This window comes from Malus domestica, chromosome 12, assembly GCF_042453785.1.
Source record: "Malus domestica chromosome 12, GDT2T_hap1".
NCBI classification, from domain to species: domain Eukaryota; kingdom Viridiplantae; phylum Streptophyta; class Magnoliopsida; order Rosales; family Rosaceae; genus Malus; species Malus domestica.
Genome location: NC_091672.1, coordinates 18,989,272 through 19,009,914, shown reverse-complemented (window position 1 = coordinate 19,009,914; position 20,643 = coordinate 18,989,272). Strand labels below are relative to the sequence as shown.

Here is a 20,643-nt window from a genome sequence, read left to right as displayed (position 1 = left end):
CACTAAAACCGAACCGAACCAAAAGAATTCGGTTCGGTTCGGTTTTTTCAATTCGGTTCGGTTTTTTCGGTTTCGGTTCGGTTTGGTTTTCGGTTTTTTTCGGTTTTCGGTTTTTTGAACCCACCCCTAGCCAAAACGCCTCTAAAGCCGTCGGACTCGCCAGAAACTAGGTAAGATTAAAATGGATATAACTTCTTCAATACTCAACGAAATTGGGTAAAACGAAAAGGAAAGTTATAGTGCTCAGCGAGACGAAGAGATTGATACCTTGCACGCCGGCCAACTCGCCGTGGTTTGGCCGGAAATTGTCTCGAAAGTCGCCGGAGTCGTTGGGGGAGACTTGGGTGATCTCTGGGTGTCCCGGAGCTTCGCCGAGAAGGGGGGAGAGAAAGAAAAAAGTTCTAGAGGTGATGGTGGTGTCGTAGCTAGGTGGTTGTGGTGGTGGGTGTGTGTGTGTGTGTGTGGGTGCTCACGGTGATAGAGAGGGAGAGAGATGAGTGAGTTTCGAGAGAAGGAATGGAGTGTGCAGAGAAAGAGAGAAGAAAGAATAAGGGGTCGGGGGGACAAAATCAAGGGGTGGGCCCCTTGGGCACACCAATTAAGAATTAAAAACCATTTTAAAAGCAAGATAATCTCAAACTTAGTGAGAATACAATTTAAATTAGGAGCGGGTGTAACAGTATACTTTTTTTATTTTTATTTTTGTTAAACGATAGATTTTGTTAGATCAGATGTTAATTTAGTCACCGATGGAGTTCAAATCCACGACGTTATGCAAGGCTTAACACCTTTTAACTTTGAAATTAATTGCACTTTTGAGTAGATTTTTCTTTTCTATGTTATTTTGTTTACGTAGTTATATCCGTAACTTAGGCTAATATATGGAGATAATTTTAAGTGTCATTGATGGTATATACGTGTATGTCATTATTTCTCATCATGTGACTTGATACTCCAATGATGAGCCGCCATAATCTCTCCATTGGATCACGATAAATGGCGGGTGATTTATGATAACGTTTCAGATATAAAAAGATTATAAAAAATAAAATAAAAAAGATGATTACATTTAAGCATGAGAGTTTAGCATAGTCGTATACTTAATATAACTACATTTTAAATCTTGACTATGTCCGAGTTCTGTAGCTTTTGATTCCATTCCAAAGAAGTCCAACAAGCAAAAGCATCGTGCCACTATAGAAAAGAAAGCTTTCTTTTTCTAAAGTTAATTTGGAGAAGAGCCGTGGAGCTGTTATTCATTTTCTTAGGTCATCATTGTTGCTGTGCTGTGTATATGAGCGTATTTTTTTTTGTACAACGACATATTTTACGCTAAATAAAGGAGAAGTTCGGTTAAATTACACAATTGACAATCTAATTTAGTATCAAATTTTCTATTCAAGAGATTCGAACCTAAGACATCTCACTTAAAAGTGAAGAAGAATACCATCAAACCATAATACTAAATTCGGCTAAGCCTCCCACCTCGAACGCGCTGAAGCTTTAAAGCCCAGAGGTCCCACCCACGTGGGTGTTGTCTGCCTTGTTGTTGAGCCCAACGGCTCTTTCTTCATCTATGGCATGGATTAATTGGATCCAATGACTCTTTTCGCAGCCCTACTCAAATTTCATTTTTTGTTTAATTTTATATTTATAAATTTATTGAAATCACTGTTGACATCTAATACGATCAAATTTAATGATAAAAAAAATCTGAAGGTCCAAATTTAAATGCAATGGCTAAAATAAGATTTAATATACATCTATATCATGTATTTCATATTCTTTCATAGTGTTTCATGAGTTTCATGGTATTGATTTAGTAATTTTTCAATATTTATCAAAATCTAAATATTTTTAGATTAAACTGTTTACCAAATTAAATTAGAATAGTCTACATAATTTTTTTTAAAGTTAATTAAAAGTCTAAATTCATTCTTTATTAATCTATGACTAAATTTTTATGCCAAAAAGGTTAGAGTAAAAAAATTATTTTTGGAAATTTATTTTGGACTAAAAATTTTATTCTAAGGATGGGAGATAGTCTCAAAAGTCCGTATGAATCCAGTACTAGTAGGTTGGAGATGGCCTTACTTGGGAAGAGAGAGAGAGAGAGTTAATCTCCTCCATGTAAAGTAGGAGCCGTGTTGAAGAAGGGTGGTGGTTGAAAGTATTTTCAACCGCTTTCCATAAATGAGAGACTAGAAAGAAAATAGAGAGTGTGCAAGTCAAGAGCTTGTCCCCACGAAGTGTGGAGTTGGAAACAAGGACTCTAAACATAGAATCGGCCTCTGAATTCTAAGGAACACGATCAAATCATGAAATGGATGGAAACAAGTCCGAACTCCATTAGAGCCGACTTCTGAATTTCAAAGTTTATAATTTTTCTTCTTCTCTTCCTTGTCAAAATTCCAATAAATGTTTTAGTGATTGTATGAGTGTGGAGCCTAAATATATATGAATTGACTTTACGGCAACGACTTACTGGTGATGAGATGGAGCTTGCTACGAATGCCGCTGCAGTGTCTTCTTCTTCGTCGTCTTCTTCTCAGGCCCGTCAATGGAAATACGAAGTTTTTCTAAGTTTCCGAGGGGAAGACACCCGCAAGAGTTTCGTCGGCCATCTGTACGCTGCATTACATAATAGAGGAATTCTGACCTTCAAAGATGACAAAAGGCTTGAGTATGGAAAATCCATTTCCACAGAACTTCTGCAAGCAATTGAGGAGTCAAAGCTTGCCCTCGTCATTCTTTCACCAAACTATGCCAATTCATCGTGGTGTTTGAATGAGCTTGTCAAGATTATGGAATGCAGAAAAGACATGGGGCAAGAAGTCGTGCCAATCTATCACAACGTGGATCCGTCTGAGGTGCGCCACCAAACGGGAAGGTTCTTGCTGGCTGTGAGGAATGTAACGGAGCATGAAGAAGTTTATTCTGAGGATAGGAACAAAATAAACCGGTGGAGGGCTGCTTTGAGAGAGGTGGCTGATCTTAAGGGCTGGGTTGTACAACATTAGTAAGTATTATGCAGAGTTTAATACCTTACTATGCTATTCTATGCATTTTTGGTTAGAGTGTTGCCTGATTTGCCATTTTAGTTTAAGATATTGGCCTATATTATCAATTTTTGGACTTATTGTTATTATGAACTAGTTTTTCAGTATCTTGTCGATATCTGATCGTTATGCTGTTAACTTTTAATTGCTATATTGTTGATATCTAATTTTGACCAGTTCATCAATTGAAATTTGATTTCTAATCATTTTAGCCAAATTCCTTTCTAGTTTTTTAGAGTTTAGCACATATTAGTTCTAAAGAAAGTTGAAGTTCCACCATAAAACAATTGGCAATTGGGGAGTAGTCTAACTTCTATTTTGAATCAGTTTTCGTATGTAACCTCCATCCAATTACTTTTGTATACATATTTGATCATGCTGTTATATTTATGTTCTTTTTTCTTCATTTCAGTGTGGAGGCAGAACTTGTAGAATCTGTTGCCACATGGGTACTAAACCGTTCGTTGTATGCATCTTCAACTGTCGACGAGGGCTTGGTAGGAATGGAATCTCGCATTGATGAAATACTACAAGATCACATATGTGGATGGACAACTGACTGTGTACGCATTATAGGGATACATGGGATGCGAGGAATTGGAAAGACAACAGTTGCCAGAGCTGTTTATGATCAAATCTGTCACCACTATGAACGTAGCTGCTTTCTTTCCAATGTTAGATCTGAAACTTCTAAAAACGGTCTAGTTTCTTTACAAGAAAAACTTCTCTCCAAAACCCTGGTGGAAAAAATTGGAAACATAGAGGATGAGCATATAGGAGCTGCTATGATAAAAAAAAGGTTAGCGTTTCTCAAGGTGCTTCTTGTTGTTGATGATGTGGATCAATTAGCACAATTAGAAAAATTGGCTGGAGGTCGCGACTGGTTTGGTCTAGGGAGTAGAATTATCATAACGAGTACAGATGAACATTTGTTGAAGGTGCATGGTGTTGATGGAATATACAAGGTCACTGGCTTAGACCATGACGAGGCTCTTAAACTTTTGAGTTCAAAAGCGTTTAAGAAGGGCGATCACCGTGAAGATTATTTGAGTCTTTGCAGCGATATAGTACAGTATGCTGGTGGCCTTCCATTAGCTATCATTGTCGTAGGTTCCTTTCTATGTGGCAGAAGCACCCTCGAATGGAAAAGTGCCATAGATAGGCTGAGGAATACATCAGATAGAAGTATCATGGATGTTCTTCACATTAGTTTTGATGGACTAAGGGAAACAGAAAAAGAAATATTTCTACATATTGCATGCTTTTTTAAAGGGAAGGATAGGGTTCGTGTAACCGAGATACTAAACTATTGTAGGCTCTACCCTGAGATTGGGTTAACTATTCTTTCTGAGAAATCTCTTGTTACTTTTTCCGGCAACAAGTTGGAGATGCATGGTTTGCTACAAGAAATGGGATGGCAAATAGTTAGTCGAGAGTCGGCTACTGATCCAGGCAAACGTAGTAGGTTATGGTCTCATGAAGACATCCACAATGTGCTGACAAAAAATAAGGTAGAGCTATACTCTATTTACTTTCCTTGTATAATAATCTTCACTATACTTATTCTTGCTTTTGTATAATTAGGGAACAAACGTAGTTCAAGGGATAGTTATGGAGTTGCCTAAATTAGAAGTGGCTCATTGGAATCCAGAAGCATTCTCAAATTTGTCTCAACTTCGTTTTCTCCAAGTTCATAATGTGCATCCTTCCCAAGGCCTCACTTGTCTTCCGGAATCCTTGAGACTCCTCGAATGGACTGGGTATCCCTTAAGATCTCTCCCACAATATTTCCAACCAGATGAGCTGATTGAACTTAACTTGTGCCACAGCAACCTTGATCAGCTTTGGAAGGGGATAAAGGTATATGAATGTTTGTTAGCAGCCAATAATTTCTTCAATTAATAATTCAGTTGTATGTTTAGCATTGACGGATGAATTTATTTTTTCTCTATACGTGTGGTGTGCATTGAACAGCGTTTTCCCAAGTTGAAGTTCATCAAAATCTGCCATTCTCACCACATTTCTGAGACCCCAGACTTCACAGGTGTTCAGGAACTTGAGAGTTTAGATCTTGAAGGATGTAAAAACTTGGTTGGAATTCATCAGTCTCTTGGACTTCTCAAAAAGCTGACCCTCCTAAATCTTAAAGATTGCGAAAGTCTCGAGAGTCTGCCAGGAAAAATTGAAATGGAGTCTCTTGAAACTTTTATTCTTTCTGGCTGCTTAAAAGTCAAGCAGGTTCCTGAGTTTGGAAATATGCAACTTCTGTCAGCGCTTAAACTCAATGAAACTGCCATAGAAACAATACCGGAGTCAATTGAACACCTTAGTGGCCTTGTTACATTAGATCTAAGCAACTGCAAGGATCTTGTTTGTCTTCCAAGCACCATTAACAGATTGAAGTCTCTGAAAAATCTTAATCTTTCTGGATGCTTGAAACTTGGCGAAGAGCAGGAAAGCATGTCGGAGGTGGAGTGTTTGGAGAAGATTGATGACAGTAGAACTGCTGAAACAGAAGTGCCTAATTTTGGAGTGATGCAAAAAGTGAAGAAAGAACCAGTGACTTTCTGGTCGCCTTCATTTGGTCTGTGTAGCTTAACAGATCTGAACCTAAGTAACTGTGAACTTCAGGAAGGAGCATTTCTCAATGGTCTTGGGGTCTTATCCTCACTAGTGGCATTGAATCTCAGTGGAAATAATTTTGTTAGTCTTCCATTAAGCATCCGATCCCTTGTTAAGCTTGAGAGCATTAACATCGAGAACTGCAAGAGACTTACAGAGCTGTCAGGTCTCCCATCAAATAGTAAATTGGATGTGAGGGCAGATGGTTGCTCGTCCCTTGAAATTTTCAATACATCCGAGCTCAATGTATTGGAGAAATCATATTTCAATTTCCTGAATTGCTTCAAACTAAATGACAACCAAAGTTTACTTAATATGACATTTGAAATGCTGAAGAAATTCCTTCATCGGGTGAGATCTCTCTCTCTCTCTCTCTCTCTCTCTCTCTCTCTCTCTCTCTCTCTCTCTCTCTCTCTCTCTCGTGTAGTTGTGTGTGTTTCATACTTTAATATCAGTTAATAGCATTCCAATTTTGATTGGCACAGGGAACCTCTAGTGCAAGAGAAACTTTCCAAATTGCAATTCCTGGAAGTGAAATTCCTAAGTGGTTCAGCCATCAAAACGATGTTGGGAGTTCATTAACCATAGACCTACCTCCACTTTGGAATAAAAGTAAGTTCATGGGATACGCTCTGTGTGCTGTTTTTGTACTAGACGAGCATTGTGTGGTTGATGAACACGATACATTTCAATTTAAAACTTTCCATGCTACACATCATCTTGTTTGTCGATTGAAACACAATGGAAAACAATTAGAAGTATGTGGCACACAGCCTGCCTTTCGCTTTAGCGAAAAGTTTTGCCAGGTTGATTCGGATCATCTTTGGATGTTCTATGTATCCCGTGATAAATACTTTGGTACGGACTGGCATAACAGTTGCAGTCAGATTGAGTTCTTGTTTGAAACCAGAGGGCCAGGCTTGAAGGTGAAGAAGTGCGGAGTACGGTTGATGTACGAGCAAGATGTGGGAGCTCTACAATCTGAAAGTGCCACTGTTAATACATCAATTTTTCCAGTTGAGGAGGATGTCATCAACATGATCGATGATAACGTGACACACACTTCCTCGGACATGACATTACATCAAAGGGAATGGCAACTTGTCCATTCTAACGGTTTTTCTCATTCTGTGGGCATAAATGAGGACATAACCAAACGTGCTTCATCGGACTCCTTTCTACAGTGGACACAATGGCAACTGCTGGATTCCATCCTCCCAACAGGCGGTTTTACTCATTCTTTTGGTCTCGAGGCTGCCATCCAAGCTCACGTAGTGTCTAGTCCCAAAGATCTACAAACCTTTATAATCCGTCTGTTGGAAAATACAGGAAGCTTGCTCCTTCCGTTTGTGTATTCTACAACAATATCACCTAATCTAGAGACCACTCGCAAACTCGATAAGATGTTGGATGCAATGCTTACCGATGAAGTGGTTAGAAAGGCGTCAATTTCAAAAGGCACGGAACTAATGAGGGTGGCTGCAGCTGTGTACGCAGAAATACCATCAGTTACATCTACGATGGAAGCTTGTTTAAGTTCCGGGGACGTTTCTTTTCACCATGCTCATGCATTTGGCCTTATATGTGGACTGCTAGGGTTGGATAGCACTACTACTCAAAGAGCGTACATGTTTATTACTATGAGAGATGTCATTTCTGCTGCAACAAGGCTCAATCTGGTAGGCCCGCTTGGTGCGGCTGTGCTGCAGCATAAGATTGCTTCCGGCGCCGCTGAAGCTATACTTAATCGGTGGAAGGACCGCCCAGTTGAGGAAGCATCGCAAGCTCTTTCTTTGCCCCAAATTTAGGCTCAAACAACTTGATCTTAATAATTATTTTTATTTCGTTCTTGGGATCTTACTGCAAACACTCGATCCATTTTTTAAGAAGATTTAATGAAAATTTGTTTTCGTACAACGATGTGTTTATGCCAAGGTACATGAAGAAATAAATTAGTACTGAACTTGTCATTCCTGCAATTTGAATTTAAGACATTCTTGCGATTCGAATCTAAGACTCTCTAAATAAAGAATCGAAGTTTGCTGGAGTTGTTGCCTAAGAAATTACAAGAGGAGCCTGGGAATATTCCTCTTCACGTAAAATCTGGTAGACCAGAGAGTAAACCCTTCCTTTTTTCTACAACGTTACTAACGTCCAATGTCATTGGTGGCAGAAGATAATGAGATGTATATTTATGGTAAAATAAATATTCGCTATCATCCTTGTAGAAAATTAACAAATTTCAAATGAGAGACTGCAACAACTTATCACAAGTTAAAAGAAGATGGTGAAAAACAAGTAGGACTAGAAAAAGGAAATGAACAGTAGTGGAGTAATAGGACGAAAGAGAAGCTACATAATATCGACAACATGATGCAAAAAATAAAAAACAACACAATAATATAGCAAGTGGAGAATCCCTCTCAGTAGCATCAAGCATCAAATAAAAATGCAAACATCATTGAGAGACCTGGAATAATGGCCAAAAGAATAATTAAAGAAGAAAATTTACTCATTATGGACATTTCACATGAACTTGAAAGGGGTTTTCATTAGAGCTCCCTATAACTAATTCATCTTCTATTTTTTATTTGGATAAGATTTGGGAGTTGACATGAATTGTTTGTCCAAATTGAATTTAGTGAATTATCCATATAGACTCACATGAGACCAGACTTTAAAATAGTCAAATAATATTGTAAGCCGTTTTTTAGATTTCGGGAGCTTTATGCAAAACTTATAAAATGGTCCATCCTTAAGATGGTTTTTCAAAAGAAGTAGTATAATATATTGATTCTAGAAAACCATAACTTAAATCAAAACTTTAGGACTAACTGACTGTAAGTTTACAAATGTCATTAAATAATAAGTAAAGCGACCTACAAATATAACTTTCACTAAATAATTAAAAACATTTCAATCTTAAACAACCAAACAAGAGAAAAAAAAGCTTCAAAAACTCTTAACTTTAAAAGTTTCACTTAAGCTTTATTATATAATAAAGTTTTTTTTAAATCGTTTTTTAGGGTGGTGTTAATGGCACTCCAAATATTTCATTGTGCTCTCTAAATTTTTATATTTAGAAAGAAAAAGTTTACACTTATAAAGAGTGTATACTAAGATTTTTAAGTGCTAATAAAAGTAATTGCTATATTGTTGATATCGAATTTTGACCAATTCAACAATTGAGATTTGATTTCTAATCATTTTAGCCAAATTCCTTTCTAGTTTTTAAGAGGTTAGCACCTATTAATTCAATTTGGTTTGAGCTTATAACATTAACTACCAAGTTGGAAGTGATAAGTTTCTTTCATATCTAAATCTTGTTGAAGGTAAAAACAGATCAGATATGAAGGAAACTTATCATTTCCAACTTAGTAGGATTGAAAGGGAGAAGTCTCTGTTACCTGTAAATAACTACTTCACCTCCCACCTTTAACTTGAATAAGATTTCACTACTACATAAAACAGTTATCGCGACAAACAAGAAATTGTCATGTAAATAACAAATTCGTTGTCGAAAATTATAAACGACGAAAACATCGTCGCCCCAAGTTGGTCGTGTAAGGCTCGTAAGAAAGGTATTGCGCAACGAAAAGAAAACGCTTCGTTGCGAAAACAATTATACGCGACGAAAAACTACGTTGTCACTTCAAATTAATAAGGGTGAAGACAATTCGTCGCATATACCTGTGGGCGTGACGAAACTAAACTCGTCGCATGAAGATTAGAGGGACAAAGGGTTTCGTGGTGGAAGGCGAAAGCGACGAAGAGATTCTTCGTCGCATAAAGTTTTAAGGAACAAAGGTTTCTTACGCGATGAAGAACAAGGTCGTCATGTAAAACGAATAGGGACGAAGATTATTCGTTCGCATATCTATATTCATGACGAAACATTACTAGTCGCATGAAGATTAGAAGGACAAAGGTTCTCGTGCGCAAGAACAGAGTGACGAAGATATCCTTCATCGCATAAGTTTTAAGGGACAAAGGCTTATTTATCGTAAGATTTAACTCTGTCGTCACTCTAGTTAATAGTGACAACAAATTATTACGTCATGCAAACCCTTTTTTTTATTAAAAAAAATTGTTAATAATCTGAATTTCAAAATAAAATAATTTTGTTTGGTTAAATTTAATTAAGAACGGTAATTGATAAAGAAGAATATTAATTTAAAATAAATATGGAAAATGTAAGTACATGTGGGGAAATTTTTTAAATGTGCGAATGTTTAATTAAAAAAAAATACAATAAATAGTCATTAGAGTCAACTTCTGCGATCAGATGTGCTGGGTCGGGGGCCTGGGAGGTTGAAGTAGTAGGAGGAGGTGTAGCGGTGGGGATGTTGAAGCCGGATAGTTGAAGTGCGGTGATGATTTGGGCCATCTTAGACTCTTGGGCAGCAATATGAGCTTCTTGGGTGGCGATGTGAGCAGACTGCATCGCAATGTGCTTATGTTGGACCGTCACCTGCTGCTTGAGTTCCCCTACTTTCTCCGTTATGCGATGTCACAGCCTGTCCCGAAATAAATTAACGATGACGTGAGTTGACTATTTTACCCTTGGACGTGAGTGTTGTGGTTTGTGTTATGCATGTTAATGGTGGTCCAAACTTATGTTTTTCCTTAATTTTTGGACCAAATTAGAACTTACTTTTTGTGGTTTTGGTTGGTGACCCCCGTGGACCACTCACACACACACAAACTCATCCTTTCTCTCTCTCTTTCTCTCTCTCTCATTCCTCTCGGATTTTTCAGAAAATCCGTACAAAACGTATAGACAAACTCCAAGCTTTCCATTTCAGACACGGATCAGCATTAAAAAGGTAATGTTTTTGTTCCCTACAAGCTCCTAAGACCATTCGTACTATTTTAGAACTTGAAACCCTTGAAAACCCTAGTTTCTCTCGAACTCCGATTTAGGTACTATTCATGCAATCGTAAAATCACGTGTTTTTGGGGATTTCAAGCTTATAGGTAGCTTAAGGAGGTCTTCACGAGGCTCTGAGTGGTTCGTTGAAAGAATTTAGACGTCGGATTATCGAGAACCACGAGTTTTAAGAATTGCCGGAATATCGAGGCTTTTTTCGACGGGTTTCCGGTGGTTTTAGGGCTCGACTGAGGTATGGTTTTGTTCTTCTTGGTGAGATCTTCAAAATGGTTCAAGTTTCATGAAGTTTGGTGTTAAAACGAGAGAGATATAAGGTTTTGAAATTAAACCCAGAAACCAACGTCCGGCGACTCGTCGGAGAAGATGAAGGCAAAATCCAGTCAGTTTTGACGGAATATGCTAACGGCGTTAGATGACGCCGTTAATAATCAACTGTATATGCTTGTTTTTAGACGGAATATTCCCTAACGCCGTTAGGGTTACCGTCAATGTGCTTGGCACGTGCCCGCGTGTGGGCGGCGCGTCTGGTCTTACCTTGGCTGGCGCGTGGGTGGTCGGAAAATTTTTCTAAAAATATGGGGATGTTCGTGAGGTTGTGTAGATCACGTTGGTATATTCAAACATCCCATTTGAGCAATGTATGAGAAGTTATTAGCTAGTATTGGTTATGTACTTTGAATAACGTTTATTCAGTTATTTCGCATATAGGTGAGACCTATCCAGAGGACGAGCGCAATCAAGGGCGACTCAGGGGTTACGACCCTTCGACATACCAGTGAGTGGGCTTTTGGTTTTTAGTATATACTTATATACATGATATTTTCCCAAAAAATGCGTTTAAATGAAAGTATGCCTTGAAATGCCATGCATATAAATTTATATTCTGTATATGAATTAGTATATGATGCATATTATATAATTGTGGTGCTGTGGACGCTCAAGTAAGCCCATGTGAGTTATGAATTGTGAATGTGATTAAAGTTGTGATTGAGAAACTTTGAGCTTATAAACCTGCACATAGGGTGATTGTGATTTAGTCAGAGTTATGGCACATGCCTGTTTATAATGTCACATCCCGCACCATATGCTCACATTGGATCCAATTTAGGTGCACAGTCTTGTCGTACAGACCATCATAGGTGGTTCCGACTCATAGGTGACTAGCGATTTATCGTCCAGCTATCATGGGAGCATAGTATTGAGCATAACTATATTACACCCAGTCTTGTCATACAAACCCTTTTTAGTGGTTTCGACTTATGTGCAATGTAGTGCCGTATAGGTCATTGTAGTGACTCTGACTAGATTGAATAATGAGCTATGAATTCAGCCGTACAGACTTTTGCAGAGGTTCCGGCTAATATGTTATTTTCCATGAATTTATTCTCACCTGAGTTACTTATTCTATTTTATGTTTTGGCATGGCATACTTATGAATATGATTATGTGAAGCATGATTTGAATTGAGATATTTACTTATTTATTTATGCATATGTTTATATTCTATTTCTGGGAAAATTATACATGTTTTACGGCGAGGGGTTAGAACTTTTGAGAAATGATATGAATTTGAAAACATTTGTTTTTGCCCACTCACATTTTCTATTTTGCGCCCCTCCAGGTTTTGGGTAGACTTGCGGTTGGTGGCGTATGAGGATTTTGGCAGTTAGACTTTCTATGCTTTGATTAGGAGTATTTACACTTGTATCTCACTCCTAGCACTTCCTGTTTATTAATGCACCTTAGTAGCTTTCGGTTTTTGTTTATTCGTATATTTCTTATCTTTATTGCTTCCGCACTGTGCACATGGCTACGTCACCCTCACGTGACGACCAACATGCCTCGATCTCGGTCGGGGTGTGTCATGCGACCTGTCCTAAGGTAGAGGTGGAAGAGGAGGCTCCCGTCTCACAATGGCGGGCATTTCCCATACCTCGATACACCTTCCGCAACCTAAGACTGAGTTTCTAGTCGAGGGTGTTCGTCATGATACGGAGACCCGCATCCTGGGGAGGGGCACCTCTTCCATCAAGGTGTCAAGGGGAAGTTGGAAGCCACTTCCTCAAGGACAGCCTGACTCCTCTCCACCATAGTAGCCTATAATTATAAAAGCAAGTTAATTAATATTTATATAACATTGATTTAAAATGAATAAATTTAAAAATTACAAAAACTTACATAGAGCCCCTTTGTGAACTCATCCCCGGGCCGCACGTACACTTCCTTGAACGTGTCAATCTCTGGAAACTTCGACCCCACATGCATTAAAAAATAATAAAAATGAGGTATTAGTTGTGTAATTTAGAGTAAGAGTAATAACTTTTTTTTGGAAAAAATGTGGTTACCCGATGTCACTCCTCCATTTTATGAAAAATGTCGGGAGCTAAAGTGGTGGAGAAGCTTATTCTTCGACCTATTTATTGCATTGGCCTTGGCTCTTTTCTGTTAAAAAGAAACGAACTGTATTAGTGCCGATATTAATTATAAAGTATTAAAATAAATTAATAAATGGAATTGAATTATTAATAAAATATTATTAATCTATAATAATTTATATAATTCACTTACCAAGTAACTTTCATCCTAAAAATGGGTGCAGAGCCAGGCCCAATTTTCAGGGCACTTCACCAACTCCAAAGGGCACCCGTGTGCTAGAGTGTCAATCGGATCGTCGAATCTCTCGAAATATTTGTGGAGGTCGCTTTTTCACTGAGTGAACCAGCCGGTGAAAAGTTACTGGATGTACTTGGCTTGATTGGTATCAAGGTCCTCAAGGTCATAGTGATGCTGCAAATACGAAACAAATTAATCAAAGTTACCAGTTATTAAATTTCACAACTTTACTTATAAAATAATGAAAAAAAATAAACTTTACTAACCGATAGCTCATGAAGAACAGAGTCCTTGGTTTCCTGTGGGACAAATCTCCAAGAGTGGTGATGCACAATGGAGCCAACGTTGCGGACTAAACGGTTGTGCTACTCCTTTGTTGCTGCCACCCGATGTTGAGCATCCCACGAAATCTTTATATGCTATTGGGTGGTGCGGGTGAGCTGTGACATGGCCATGAGTCTGCAAGGACCCCTAGTTGTTTTTTATGACCTACAAAATGAAATAATTTAGTATAAAAACAATTTAAATAATCTATGAAAAATTTGACAGAACTTCCCCTAAAAATACAACATTTCCCATAACCTACAAACAAATAAACAACATAGCCAACACAAGTACACAACAATTCACATATAGAGAAACCGAATAAAAATATATTAAATTTATTAAATTAAAAATTTGGAGAAAACAATGTATTACCTGTGTCGGCTCTTTCTTTTACTGCGGTGGAAGCCGATGCAAACTTGATAGGCTGAGGCCGTCGATGAGAGCGCCGAGTACTTAGTAACGGATGAGTCATTGAAGAAGTCGATGACTCAAGCATTGCTGACATCGTGGCCTGGGGTAGATGTACGACAACCTCCGACGTTGGGGCTAGTTCTAGTGGAGCGGTGTTGGCAGTTGTAGTAAGTGGTGGAGGTGTTGGAGGGGACCTATTGACTGACGTACACTGCCTAATCAACTACGACATCTACAAAATCCAATTGAACGACCAACATTTAAAACTATGTTATTTGTTGATGCATAAAATCAGTGAGGACTTTGGTACAACAGAAAGTGTTAAGTTTGTGACCTTCACTAGATTGCTCCGGTCACTAGTGTGAATAAGTATGTAAATGGATAGAGACAGGGAAGCAAACACAAGATGTATGTAGTTCACCCAGATTGGCTACGTCCACGGAGTAGAGGAGTTCTAATTAATTGTGAAGGGTTTACACAAGTACATAGGTTCAAGCTCTCCTTTAGTGAGTACTAGTGAATGATTTAGTACAAATGACATTAGGAAATATTGTGAGAGAATGATCTCTATTTATAGAAGAGAGTTTCTAGTTTCATTCTGACATTGTGTTGTGATTGGCTTTTAATGTTGACACGTGTTGTGCTAAGATTGGCTTATGATGTTGACATGTGTCGTGCTGTGATTGGCCTCCTGGTTGGAGGAAAACTCTTCTGGATCCTTGACAATATAACATTGACCGGTGCTCAGTAATTTCGGGATTGGTCAAGTATGGTACAAACAGTGCTCCCCTAAGTTCCCGAGTGAGGGAAGCTCATCGGTTGGGGATTTGCAAGACCCAAGCCATTAAGTAATCACGAAACTTCTAAGCATCGAAGTGTGGTATCATTTTTACTTGCCTTATCTGTCTCATATGTAGATGTGGCATCTTCTCTGGAAGTACTTTTTCTCCATCCAGGTATGGTATCTTTAACCAATGAAGATGCACAAGGTAATGTATCAATTTCACTTGAAGCTTACTTGTAGTTTTAGGCTTGGTCAAGTGCAATTGTTCTCCTTCTCCTTGTGTCGTAAATAGCAACAAGGATAAGGAGAAGCAAATGGAGAAGAGATGATATGAGATACTTTTGCTTTTGAAGAAGTAACTTTCCACATGCTTATTCTTGAACTGGGCTGGACGATTTTCTGGTTTCCTCCAGAGTATAAGGCCGACTCAAGAATTTGAAGGTTAAAACAAGTCCATCAAATCTAGAGTACGTTCGACCCTGATGATATGGGATACTTTTGCTGTTGACAAAGTAGTGGATGTATCAGCACGTGTTCTATTACGCTTGTCTCCACATGTTTCCTTGTATCATTCTCACTTGCCCTATCTGTTTCTCAGATAGATGTGGTATCTTCTCTGGAAGCATAAAATGTTGAAGATGAGTACTTGAGAGCAATGCCAGGTAAGTGATCAGGAAAGGGGTACTAGGCAGTCAGTTCCTGACTGGAAGCTTGATTCCAAGTGCTGACTGATTGCTCTCTTTCTCCTTGTCTTGCAGGTAAGAACAAGGCCAAGGGAAAAGACAGGGAAAAAGCATGATATGGGATACTCTTGCTTTTAACCCTGATGATATGAGATACTCTTGCTCTGGTGTGGCTTGTTTGCAGAGGTATTATCGGGAAGAAAAGAAGTTGAGTATTTTGAGAAACTCTACTGAGAGTGCCCTCTCGGATGTGAAGAAAAGTTGAGCATTTTTTTATTTGAATGTCTGCCTGGCTGTGGAAGATGGAGGTCGACATATATAGAAGTCTCCTTAACAACAAGTAGTAATAGGGCTGCAAGTTTCACGTGTTTTAACTTTGTTAGAGAACTTTGAAAAAATGGTCTGTGGTATTTGGAAAGCTGATGTTGCATGTGAAGATTGCAGACAAGCTTTAGCCAAGGAAATCTGGCTCTTGAAGTTCGGAGAGCGGTGCCTCTTCGGTTTTCGAACAAGCAATCTTGTCAGGGATCTGGCTCTTGAGATTCAGAGAACGGTGCCTCTTCGATTTTTAAGAAAGCAATCTTGTTGGGAGTCTGACTCTTGAGATTCGGAGAGCAGTGTCTCTTCGATTTTTAAGAAAGTAATCCTGTTAGGAGTCTGGCTCTTGAGATTCAGAAGGCGGTGCCTCTTCAATTTTTGAACGTAATCCTGTTGAGAGTCTAGCTCTCGAGATTCGGAGAGCGGTGCTTCTTCGATTTTTGAGAAAGCAATCCAGTTGGGAGTCTGACTCTTGATATTCGGATAGTAGTGTCTCTTCGATTTTTGAGAAAGTAATCCTGTTGGGAGTCTGGCTCTTAAGATTCGGAGGGCGGTGCCTCTTTGATTTTTGAGCATGTAATCCTGTTGGGAGTCTGGCTCTCGAGATTCGGAGAGCGGTGCTTCTTCAATTTTTTAGCAAGCAATCTTGTTGGGAGTGTTTTCTCGAATTTGAATAAAGGTTGGGCATTTTTGCCAGTCTGCCTTACCACGGAGCACGGAGGTTGACACACATTGGGACTTTCTAGTTATCAAGTAGTGGTGCTGTTTCTTTACCCTTGTGGGTAATAGTAGGGTAGTTGGACCTTCAAAATTTATGTGTCTAAACTTTGTTAGAGATCTTTGGCAAAGTTATCTGTGGTACCCGAGGAGTTGATGTTGCATGTGGAAAGTGGTGCCTCTTCGGAATTCGAAGAGTGGTGCCTCTTCAATATTTGAACCAACGGCCCTGTTGTCCTTTCTTTTATAAGGGCACCAATTGTGTGCAAGAAGTACATTCAGAGAGTTATTGCTTGTAGGAATTTTCCCCTTACTTCAGAGATTTAATGCACCTCATTTCTCCTTCATCATTTCTGAGAATGTTTGGCCCATTCAACCGTCGTTTTGACTTGAACTTTGGTGAAGAGGCAGCCATGCCTTCTCAAGACAACATATGGGGCCTATCATTCTTATCCCCTACTAGTCCTCTTACAGTTGGGGACTCTGTGATGAAGAATGATATAACCGCTGCGGTGGTGGCCAGGAACCTTCTCACTCCCAAAGATAACAGATTACTTTCCAAATGGTCTGATTAGTTGGCTGTTAAGGATTCTCTGGCTCTTAGTGTTCAGTGTGCAGGTTCTGTGTCTAATATGGCCCAACGCTTATTTGCTCAAACCCGCCAAGTTGAATCATTGGCGGCTGAAGTGATAAGTATCAAACAGGAGATTAAAGGGCTCAAACATGAGAATAAACAATTGCATAGGCTCGCATATGACTATGCTATAAACATGAAGAGGAAGCTCGACCAACTGCAGGAATCTGATGGTCAGATTTTACTTGATCATCAGAGGTTTGTGGGTTTGTTCCAAAGGCATTTATTGGCTTCGTCTTCTGGGGATGTACTACGTAATGAAGCTCCAAATGATCAACCTTCGGTGCCTCATCTTTCTGGGGTTCTGCCTAGTACTAAGGCTTCGAATAATCACCCTCTGGTGCCTCCTCTTTCTGGGGCTCTGCCGACTGCTAAGACTTCTTCTGAGCAACCTTTGTGAAGGCTCCCTCTTGTTTGTTTATTTTGATTCATGTATATGTATATATTTGTAACTTATCGGAGATATCAATAAACAAGCTTTGCTTCATTTCAACGTATTGTGTTAAATAGACCAAGGCCTTCTTCACTAAGTTCTTTGAATTTTTCCTTTTGTTGAAGCTTGTATGTTGAGGCTTTGTGAGTGAAGCATGTAGGTTAAGGTAGTGCTCCCTTAATTTCCTGAGTGAGGAAAACTTCTCGGTTGGAGACTTGAAAAAATCCAAGTCACTGAGTGGTCGTGAGACTTCCGAGTATCAAGGTGCAGTAGCATATGGTAGGAGTCCCCCAAGTCTCCGGTTGAGGGAGTTAATGAAAGAGGTGTCTTGCTAGTAGCCAAGTTCCAAAGTAACAAAACTTCACCATTTTCCTTTCTAAGTGGTAGCCCAAAACTCATCCTTCATATATATTTTCTATGAAAGTTGTTAGGCCCAAAGAAGAAGAGGCCTAGGCAATTTTTTTTTCTAATTATATATATATATATATATATATATATATATTAAAGCTTTGTAGGTGAAGCTTTGGTGTTGAAGCTTTGTAGGTGAAGCTTTGAGGTTGAAGCTTTGTTGGGTACCATAAATTGATTTTACTTCACACTATCTTGATCTAGATAGTGTGAAGCTTTTGTAGGTGAAGCTTTTGTGTTGAAGCTTTGTAGGTGAAGCTTTTGTGGGTGAAGCTTTTGTGTTGAAGCTTTTGTGTTGAAGCTTTGTTGGTGAAGCTTTTGTGGTGAAGCTTTTGTGTTGAAGCTTTGTTGGTGAAGCTTTTGTGGTGAAGCTTTTGTGTTGAAGCTTTGTTGGTGAAGCTTTTGTGGTGAAGCTTTGTTGGGTATCACGAATTGATTTTGCTTCACACTATCTTGATCAAGATAGTGTGAAGCTTTTGAGAATTTGTAGTTGTCTTCCATTGATGAAGCTTTGTTGAATTTCCCTTTTTTTTGGGGGGGGGGAATTAGAAATTTGAAAATGTGGGAGAGACAACATATACAAATTTTGCTTCCACACTGTTGAGCAAGAGATTGTGATGCAAGCCACACCTTGTAGTAGTCGAAGATTTGGATGAACCATATAAATTGAATTTGCTTTGAACATTCTTGAATTTACCTCGAAGGTTTGAGAATTGTAGTTGCCCTCCATTGATGAAGCTTTTGTTGGCACCATAAATTGGTTTTGCTTCACACCGTCTTGATCAAGAGTGTGTGAAGCTTTTGAGAATTGTGGTTGAACTCCTTTGATGAAGTTTTTGTTGGCACCATAAATTGGTTTTGCTTCATACTGTCTTGATCAAGAGTGTGTGAAGCTTTTGAGAATTGTGGTTGCCCTCTATTGATGAAGCTCTTGTTGGCACCATAAATTGGTTTTACTTCACACTGTTTTGATCAAGAGTGTGTGAAGCTTTTGAGAATTGTGGTTGAACTCATTTGATGAAGCTTTTGTTGGCACCATAAATTGGTTTTGCTTCACACTGTCTTGATCAAGAATGTGTGAAGCTTTTGAGAATTGTGGTTGCCCTGATGAAGCTCTTGTTGGCACTATAAATTGGTTTTGCTTCACACTGTCTTGATCAAAAGTATGTGAAGCTTTTGAGAATTGTGGTTGAACTCATTTGATGAAGCTTTTGTTGGCACCATAAATTGGTTTTGCTTCACACTGTCTTGATCAAGAGTGTGTGAAGCTTTTGAGAATTGTGGTTGCCCTCTATTGATGAAGCTTTTGTTGGCACCATAAATTGGTTTTCCTTCACACTGTCTTGATCAAGAGTGTGTGAAGCTTTTGAGAATTGTGGTTGAACTCCTTTGATGAAGCTCTTGTTGGCACCATAAATTGGTTTTGCTTCACACTGCCTTGATCAAGAGTGTGAAGCTTTCTACAAGTTGTAGTGTTTGCATTGTTACAGAGAGGAAATGTCTGAAGTAGATGCAAGAGGGCTGAATAGCTTAATCATCGTACGCCATGCACTGAAGTTGTTGTTGGCTTGCAATAAGACTTTGTTAGTGATTATAACTCTTGTTGGGCATAAGTGCACCCCTAGTTGAGTTGTGAAGCTTGAGGGTTTTTGATTATTTGTGAATGTTAGGAGTTTACATGTACAAGTTGTACCACTTGTCTTCTAGTAAGTGGAGTGAATGGTGAGTTGCTTTCATCACTTGGTTGGTGGTATGAAGATGAGTTCCTTCATCACCTTTCATCACATTTCATCACCTGGTTGGTGGCACGAGGATGAGTTCTTTTTTCACCTGGTTGGTGGCATGAATGGTAAGTTGCCAAATGATATTATAGTACGGGTCGTACATTTCATCACCTGGTTGGTGGCATGGAGGAGAGTACGGGTTGTACATTTCATCACCTGGTTGGTGGCATGAAGGAGAATACGGGTTGTACTTTTCATCACCTGGTTGGTGGCATGAAGATGAGTTCCTCTTCACCTAGTTGGTGGCATGAGTGACAAGTTGCCAAATGATATTAGAGTACGGGTTGTACATTTCATCACCTGGTTGGTAGCATGAAAGAGAGTACGAGTTGTACATTTCATCACCTGGTTGGTGGCACGAAGATGAGTTCCTTCTTCACCTGGTTGGTGGCATAAATGGCAAGTTGCCAAATGATATTAAAGTATGGGTTGTACATTTCATCACTTGGTTGGTGGCATGAAGGAGAGTATGGGTTGTACATTTCATCACCTGGTTGGTAGCATGAAGATGAGTTCCTTCTTCACCTGGTTGGTGGCATGAGTGGCAAGTTGCCAAATGATATTAGAGTACGAGTTGTACATTTCATCACCTGGTTGGTGGCATGAAGAAGAGTATGGGTTGTACATTTCATCACCTGGTTGGTGACATGAAGATGAGTTCCTTCTTCACCTGGTTGGTGGCATGAGTGGCAAGTTGCCAAATGATATTAGAGTACGGGTTGTACATTTCATCACCTGGTTGGTGGCATGAAGGGGAGTACGGGTTGGACATTTCATCACCTAGTTGGTGGCATGAAGATGAGTTCCTTCTTCACATTTCATCACCTGGTTGGTGAGAATAAGGGTAAGGTGTCAAGGCACATTGTAGCAAGTGTCGAAGACACAAAGTACGTTGAACCCTTTCGAAGCACAATTGGCTTATGTATGGATGTGTTGGAATGTATGATGTTTATGTATGA

General features: G+C 39.1%; 1 protein-coding gene across 1 annotated transcript; it reads left to right on the top strand.

Annotated features, from left to right (window-relative positions):
* Positions 1-2,159: 2,159 nt before the first annotated feature.
* On the top strand, positions 2,160-7,651 carry LOC103413743 (TMV resistance protein N-like). The gene is made up of 5 exons (XM_070809847.1): positions 2,160-3,019; positions 3,472-4,570; positions 4,644-4,919; positions 5,034-6,032; positions 6,167-7,651. Exons 1-5 carry the CDS (start codon positions 2,496-2,498, stop codon positions 7,487-7,489), a joined length of 4,221 nt encoding a protein of 1,406 aa, XP_070665948.1. The 5' UTR covers positions 2,160-2,495; the 3' UTR covers positions 7,490-7,651.
* Positions 7,652-20,643: the final 12,992 nt, after the last annotated feature.